The sequence below is a fragment of the Archocentrus centrarchus genome, chromosome 8 (assembly GCF_007364275.1).
Source record: "Archocentrus centrarchus isolate MPI-CPG fArcCen1 chromosome 8, fArcCen1, whole genome shotgun sequence".
Lineage (NCBI taxonomy): Eukaryota > Metazoa > Chordata > Actinopteri > Cichliformes > Cichlidae > Archocentrus > Archocentrus centrarchus.
In genome coordinates this window covers 28,981,870-28,990,115 of record NC_044353.1, presented here as the reverse complement: position 1 = coordinate 28,990,115, position 8,246 = coordinate 28,981,870, and the positions used below count along the sequence as shown (strand labels likewise).

Genomic DNA, 8,246 nt, shown 5'->3' with positions numbered 1-8,246 from the left:
TACCAACATGATGAGAGAGTATGTGTAGGATCACAGCCATTTATACCCTCTAGTGGCCACAGTGAGAAATGCCCAAACTATTTTTTGTGACTTAGTGCTGCCAGTAACCGTTTAAGTTTAGATTTAAATTAATTTAATCCATTTGAGAGAAAGGTGTAATTCCCGTCTTTCCACACTATTTTTTTTTTTTACTTTTACATTAAAAGCATCTTTTTATGGTGATGTATCCTTTGCATCATGCTAAAGTAACAGCTCTTACAATAAAGCCTTTGATCCTAATGCAACAAGTTGGGTTCCATTTCACTCCGGTCGCTTTGCTGCATGTCATCCCATCTCAATACCCACTTTCTGACCCTGTCACTATATGTTAAAAACCAAAAATGAATATATAAAAGCAGGTGCCAAAGGAGTCCTTTTAATCAAAAACCTCTCATTTTCCATGTGATTTACACCTGAAATTCCTTTCAAACAAATGCATTTTCTTGAAAACATTTTAGAATATAGACTAAATGCCAAAGAAAGGCACTTCACTAAAACTTGAATACAAGACACGAAAAGTACTATACATAGTTGTTTTGACATGTACCCGAGTGGCTGTGCATGATCACAGTGCGCCTTCAGAAATCAAACAGTTCTAAGAGTTAGCTTTGTAGATTAACAAAATGCAAAAAATACAAACACACTTGGCAAAAATCCACGGGGGAAAATAAAGCATCAGGTTTGCAAGCACAAAAGCATGTTAGGAGCTCAGTGAGACAAACAACAATAACACATCCTAACGCTGATTGTTTACTGACAGGAGGATTTATTACAGCGGTATTGCTTGACTTGACTTACATAACAACAGTCTCGATGGTATATATACAATGACTGTCTTGGAGCGGCTTGTGTTGATCTAAACAACCTGTAAACTCCAAACTATGACGTCCTAACCAGCCTGAGAGGAGGTTCAGTACACTTCTCGTCTATTCAAAGTCTATAAAATCCCCCCTACGACTCTGTGCTTGTGTCAGCCTCTGATATGCCCAGCTATCTGCCTATACAGACAAGCTTGTTATGGAGCAGCCGATTGCACATAAAAATCTATTCACGTGTTTATGTTCTTTTTAGTTATCCCATCTGCTCTTTCTACGTTTAGGTGGTTCGGGGACAGCAAAGCTATCATTTCTGTCTCGCCCGTCTCCACTCCCCCTATCTCCCCCATCCCTATCACTCCTCCGATCATCTCGCTCCCTCTTGGCTCCATCTCCATTCCGACTGTCGCTGTGGCGGCTGCTGCTGTGGCGATCACGGTCGCTGTGGCGGTCACGATCTCTATCTCCATGACGATCCCGGTCTCCGTAGCGATCCTCGCTACTATATCGATCGCTCCTGTCGCTGTGGCGGTGTTGACTGTCTCCGTGGCGCACCCGGTCCTCCCCATGTCTATCACGTGAGCTGTCTCTCTGCGAGGGAGGTGCAGGTGGAGGGTAGCTGTGCTGTGAACTGGTTTGACTGGTGGGGGGGGTCACTGAGCTCAGGGAGCCTGCACTGGTGAAGCCCACCATGGACAAGGTGGCACTGTGAAGCCGTTCTGAGCCATTGGCAGACTCTGTTGGCACGGAGCTCAGGCTGCCGGCACTCGTCCATCCTGAGGAGCCACTAGACTTGGCACTGAGCTTTGGGGGGCCGCTGGATGCAGCCACAAAGTGGCTCTTATATTGAGCCTAGAGGACAAAGAGCCATTAAGAATGAATGATTAACTGCCTTAAACTTAAGGCATTTATCCCCTTCTAACAAAGAATGGCCAAACTAAGTGATAAAGCGGTAATAAGACCACATTGTACACAACAGCTTTAAAATTAAATGATGAAGATGCAACTGAACTGCAGACTTTCAGCTTTAATTTAAGCAACTAAACAAAAATAATACATTACAGACATCTTTATAAACTGTGCTCTATTTTCTGGGGGTAAGTGAATGAAATCTCTCAAGGTAAGAATAATTAAGAATGGCAGAAAACTTTGAATTAGGGAGTACCTGGAAGGCTTGCTTCATTGCAGACATACGATCCCCCATTGCCCCAGTAGTTGGTTTGCTGTAGCCTTCATAGCTACTAGTGGAAGACAGCAAGCTACTGGTGCTGCTACGTTCCTGCAAAGACAATATAAGAGTTATTAATGAAATGAATGAACAGTGAATTTCCACAGTGATCATCTGTTATTATTTACAGTATATAGTAATGATTTCAACCATTAGTTTTGCAGTCTAGCAATCAGTAACTTACAGAACTTTCAGCCCCAAGGCCGGGTCTCTCTCTATAACCAAGACCACCTCCACCAATGTTCAGTTTCTTTCCTTTACCACCCTTGAATCGTGACTTCCTGAACCAGGGATTCTTAAAAAAGTAAATGGCACAAGGTAAAAAATATTCAGTACAAAAAGTGATGTTTTAATCCAGCTGTTGTTCTGGGAATCTCTCACTTATTCATCTAACCTGCATGGCTAAGTCCATCAGTTCTTTGGAAACAGCCTGATTGGCTCCCTCCAGGTTCCGCACCAGGTCCCCAGCAAATGATGTGTCTTTACTGGTGAGGAGGGTGTAGGCCACGCCTTTCTCTCCAGCACGACCAGTTCGACCAATCCTGTGAGTGTGTGTGTCGATGTCTCGTGCAACATCGTAGTTCACCACTGTGCGAATGGATGGGATATCCAGACCACGAGCTAGGAGAAAGGAAAAAAACAAAACAAACAGAAAATGTTAAAAGAACATTTCTCAGCTTGCAGTAAACTAGAGAGGAAACAAAACATTTTCTATTTGAACGCTCAACAGAAAGTGACAAAAACTTAAAGAAATGAGAACGAGGAAACTTCCCGATCTCAATCACAACCACATCTTGTACATACCAGCTACATCAGTGGCCACCAGAACGGGCAAGTTCTTCTTCTTAAAGTCACTGATGACCTTGTTCCTCTCACTCTGATCCATATCACCATGCAAGAGGCCCAGGCTGTAGCCTTCTTGAGTCAGGTTAGTAGCCAACTCCTCACAGTTGGCCTTCTTGGTGACAAAAATGAGGACCGATCCTGTGGAGGTGAATTCAACCAGCCGCCGAGTCAGCCAGCTCCATTTATCTGACCCACTGAGCAGTTCCACTACCTGAGTCACATCCTCATTGGCCTTTTAAGAGAGGATGAAAATAAAAGCATGATTTTTTTTTAAAAAACATTTTAATTTAAAAGGAGCTAAAAAAACATTTTATCTTTTCTGTCTGGTACTGACAAATGTTATTTACTTTTTAATCCAGAGCTTCAACGACAAAAATACCTTATAAGGAAAATTTAATTATATGTACTTCAGCACTCTGTGAAGCTTTAGGCAAGCTAAAAAAACAAAAAAAAAAGCATTACTGTGAAACACTATATTTACCTCTCCGATGTCTCCCTGCACCACACGAATGGGATCAACCAAAATGTCTCTTGCCAATCGCTCTATCTTCTTTCGAAAGGTAGCACTGAACAGAAGAGCTGAGAAGGAAAATGTATTAATATGAAAATGCTCTATAGTCCCTGTACTTGCATAAAAAGAAGCACTGAATATAATAAAAGATCACTCACTCTGTCTGTCTGGGCGAACATGGCTGGCAATGGATCTAACCTGATATTCTAAAAAAGAAAAAGAAAAAAAATGATTTCAACATACTGTAAATTAGCTACCATAAAAGCACTAAATCTTTGTTACAGCAATTACAATGCTAACCCACCGAAGCCCATGTCAAACATTCGATCAGCCTCATCAAACACCAGGTATGTTACTCTCTGCAGAGATGTGGCCTTCTTTTTAACATGGTCTATCAGACGACCCTGCACAAACACAAATGTGTAGTGAACTTTATTTTTTCTTTATTTTGCAACAGCACAGCAAAGGTTGTATTCTTTGGAACCAGGAAAAATTTAAAAAGCTTCTTACTGGAGTGCACACCACAATTTCTGCACCCTCCTGCAAAGCCTTGGCCTGCTCCCACATGCTTCCTCCTCCATATACAGCCACTGAACGCAATGAGTAGGCTTTCCCAAAGCGCTTACATTCTGCATGGATCTTGTAAATATGAACAGTTACATACATTAGTGAGCCAACAGTCAATGTAATTTTGGATATACCTTGTATACTGTGACAAAAACATACTAATATGTCCTCCCAGTGCTTACCTGCTGGCAAAGCTCTCTGGTGGGGCACACAATGACTGCGATGGGTCCCTCCCCAGGTTCCAGTTCCTTTTGGTCCATAATATGAACCAGCATTGGCCAGATAAAAGCTGCAGTTTTGCCACTGCCAGTTTTTGCAATACCTATCATGTCACGTCCTGACAGTGCAATGGGGACACCCTAAAAACCAAATGCATTCCCCATTAAATAACTCTTCATTTAATTTTCACTTGTGTAGCTATCAAAATATTAACTTGCACTATACCTGGCACTGAATTGGTGTGGGCTGAGTATACTCAGACTTCCGAATTTGGTGCATTAGCTGCTCATCAAAGCCAAAGTGGGCAAAGCTGGTACAAGGTTTTGGAGGGGCAGCACCAGATACCTGAGAAAGAACAAAACAGTAAGCAGGATATAAATAACATAACCTTTATTTCACAACCTATGTTGCTGGTAATATTGGTGATAAAGTTAAAAAAAAAAAACAAAACAAAAAACTACCAGATAAAGAGTAGTTAAACTACATGGTTATCGCTTCATTCTCATGTGCACAAAATTAATCATGGACTTACTCGCAAGTTCAGTTTGTGCCTCAACTCCAGCACCTGAGTTCCAGTCAGGGAGCTTAGCTCCTCATGCTCCTCGTAAAAGTTTTTCTCAAAGGGTGGATAATCAATCTATGAAAAATTGCAAGACAGGCAGCAAAACTTACAACAAAATAATTATTACACATGAAAAATACAGAAAATAATGATCCCAAATAAGGAATAAAACAAACTGTGTGTTTTTAATCAGAACTCTACCTCTGAATGGTCAATAGGAGGAAGTGGCATGATGATTTTCTTGGTTGTAGAGGGAATTGGATTCCCATCACTGTCATAATCAATGTTTTCCTCCTCTTCTTCTTGTGTTAGCCCAGCGGTGGGATTCTCTGCCATGTAGCGGAAGTAAGCTTCCTGCAGAGATGAAATCATTTCATGTGAAAAAGTGAGCGTGCTCGCTGCTTACTACAGTCTCCAGATTGATGAACTAACAAAAGAGACTTTCAGCTTAAAAGCACAAGAACACTGTGTACAACAAAATGTATTTAAATATATGAATTCTATATGCAACCTGGTCAAACAAAAAGGAAGGTTTAAGGTTTTCTAAAATTAGAGAGGGAAGACCTCTCTGACCAGCAATGTAGTGGATTAAAACTTCGGAGGGCTCACTCACTTGCTCATCTTCTTCTTCAATGTCATCACGAATACCCCTGAAATGACAAGTGGAGAAAAAAAAAAACTTCCCTGCGGCTCGTTCGTACACCAAAGACAGCCCACATCCCACTGAGTACCGTCAATCTGCTTACCTCAATATATGTTTTTAGCCAGCAAAGGTACTGCCAGATTTATTTATTTTTGTGGCAATTCTTAAGAGAAATTTGAAAGATAACTTATGTGTAAAGTTAAACAGCTTTTGGCGAATGAAGCCACATTTAAACTTAAAAATTTAAGTAAGATCATCTGAAATGAGATTTTGATAAAATATTAATTCACCTGTGGGCAACCTGTTTTTTTTTTTTCCTGGTGAATTAATTTTCTTTGAAGTCTAACACCTAAATTAGACATAAAAACAAGCAAATGCAGAGTCTTACTTGGCTGACTTTTTCTCCTTTTCCTTTTCCTCTAGTTTCCTCATGTCTTTAGCTGCTTGGTTCTGGAAAAAAAAAATTGTTCTGTTAAAGGTAGAGCATTTAGAAATATATTTAGTTTGTCTCTCCCTGACTGTAAATTTCTCCTCACCTCAACTTCTGCCATGAAAGCATCCAAGGGGTCATCTTCACTGTCTGAACCACCACCAGACTGCATCTGCTGCCGTGTGGGTGAATTCTCAGCTGGGATATAAGGCAGATCCACATTACTGCTGGATTCCTCTTCATCGTCTTCAAAATAGCTGATTGAAAATAAAAAATATACAGTTTTCACATATTACGTGTTGTTATCAAGGGCTGAATTGAATATTTCTCTGTACAAATGTGAGACATATAATACTCACGCATTTTCCTCATCAAAATTAGCTCTTTTGGTCCCTATTTTGTAGAATGATGGGAGCTGCTGGCTCTTTCCGTATCCCCCACTTCCAGATCCTGTGGCTCCAAATGACGTGTGCGATTTTTGAGTAAGATGTGGCTCCTCTTTCTTTCCTGCAAGGGAAAATCCCCCAAAACCAAATCCTCGCTTCACACCAGGACCACCTTTGTTCCAGTTCATGGTTGTTCTGAAAGAAAAAAAGAAAAGAAAAAGAAAAAAAAACAAGAAGAAGAAGAAGAAGTCTTAAAATCCATCTGAGAGGTTGCCCAATGTGATGTTAAAAAAATAGCTGTTCTTCTTCTTTTGGCTGCTCCCATCTCACCCTATCTTTAGCATCCTCCTCTGTTACAACAGCCCTCCTTCAATACATCCATGAACCTTCGCTGTGATCTTCCACTTTTCCTCCTGCCTGGCAGCTCCATTTTCAACATCCTTTGTCCAGTGTATCCACTATCTCTTCTTTGCACATATCCAAACATCTCAGCTTTGCCTCTCTAACTTTGTTTCCAAACTTACACTGAGCCATCCCTCTGATGTGCCAATTTCTAATTTTGTCCATTCTGGTCACTCCCAGTGAAAATCTGATTATCTTCAACCCTGCCACCTCAAGCTTGGTCTCTTGTCTCTGTGTCATTGCCTCTGTCTCCAAACCATCTTGTAAACCTTCCCTGTTGCTGCTATCCTTCTGTCATAAATCACCCCTGACACTCGTCTCCATCCACTCCACCCCACCTTCTTCACCTTTCTTGTGCACAGCCTGTTGCTTTGGATGCTTGACCTCAGGCATTTAAACTCATCCACCTTCACTAACTCTACTCATTGCATCGTCACTGTTTCACTTGTCGCCCTCTCATTCACATGCATGTATTCTGTCTTGCTTCTACTGACTTTCATTCCTCTTCTCTCCAGAACACACCTCCATCTTTCCAGGCTCTCTTCCACCTCCTCCCTGCTCACACTACAGATCACAATGTGTCTGCGAACATCATAGTTCACAACCTTCCCATCACCACTGCAAACAAGAAGGGGCTCAGAGATTATCTCTGATGCAATCCCACACCTACCACGAACCCATCTCTCACTCCTACTACACACCTCACCACGCTGTCTTCAAACATGTCCTGCACCATCCTCACATACTTCTCTGCTACTCCTGACTTCCTGATGCATTACCACAGTTCCTCTCTTGGGACCCTACCATATGCTTTCTCTAGATCCACAATGACACAATGCCACTCCTTTCAACCTTCTCTGTACTTTTCGGGTCTTGATTAAGGGTGCTCCAAGCACAGTCTGACTTAGCATTATGTATGGACACCTCTCCACTAATTAATAGTTGCATTTGGGTGGATGATGCCGATTTTCTTAAAAATAATACCGATTATTAGCATACAGCCAAAAAAGTACGTCCCCCACCGTGGAAACCATCTTTAGCTGTACAACATATGCAAAGTTAAGTGTGCAGGCTAAAAGTAAGACGATTATTATGATAAATACTCACAATTCATGACACGCCCCCATTAATATCTATGACGGCACAATACAATACTGTGCCTACTGGTGGTACGCGTATTTTGCCAAAAAGCAACAGTCGACATTAGGGTTCACAAGGCTTAATCGCATCAGCTTAATACGAAGGTTAAAGGAAATACAGCATTTTGATTGCGCTGCTAGCTTAGAGAGGTTGATTTGCGCTGCAGCAGTTTGACAATAACAGCACTTGGACATGATCTGCACCAAACGTTAGCGTTAGCTCAAGGCCGCAGTAAGGCCGAGACGGCGGTGTGCGCCGTTAGGACCGAAACTTTACCGTCAGTGAGTCGCGTTCACAACCCTGTGCAGTACAAAGCTTCATTTTTCATTAGCCTAAAGCATCGATCATTTGTAATAATATATGATAGGACGTACTTATTTACCTGTTTCTTATGCCAATATAAGCGCCTCTGTTTTCGGCCGTCCGCACGGTGCTTGCGTCACCTCTTCGCGCGAGGT

The 8,246-nt window shown here is 41.7% G+C and overlaps 1 protein-coding gene across 3 annotated transcripts; it reads right to left on the bottom strand.

Annotated features, from left to right (window-relative positions):
* Positions 1 to 394: 394 nt before the first annotated feature.
* On the bottom strand, positions 395 to 8,243 carry ddx42 (DEAD (Asp-Glu-Ala-Asp) box helicase 42). 3 transcript variants are annotated; one of them, XM_030734925.1, is made up of 19 exons: positions 8,171 to 8,243; positions 6,220 to 6,441; positions 5,967 to 6,117; positions 5,819 to 5,880; positions 5,401 to 5,437; positions 4,989 to 5,141; positions 4,758 to 4,862; positions 4,451 to 4,570; positions 4,189 to 4,365; positions 3,950 to 4,078; positions 3,744 to 3,843; positions 3,598 to 3,645; positions 3,410 to 3,507; positions 2,887 to 3,160; positions 2,477 to 2,703; positions 2,267 to 2,377; positions 2,020 to 2,133; positions 1,537 to 1,706; positions 395 to 1,500 (listed from the first exon to the last, which is right to left on the bottom strand). In XM_030734925.1, exons 2-19 carry the CDS (start codon positions 6,432 to 6,434, stop codon positions 1,107 to 1,109), a joined length of 2,685 nt encoding a protein of 894 aa, XP_030590785.1. In that variant the 5' UTR covers positions 6,435 to 6,441; positions 8,171 to 8,243; the 3' UTR covers positions 395 to 1,106. The 3 variants fall into 3 exon arrangements, with proteins under 3 accessions (XP_030590785.1, XP_030590781.1, XP_030590782.1); XM_030734921.1 differs by having other exon boundaries at positions 395 to 1,706; XM_030734922.1 differs by having other exon boundaries at positions 395 to 1,706; positions 8,163 to 8,227.
* Between the last annotated feature and the right edge of the window lie 3 nt (positions 8,244 to 8,246).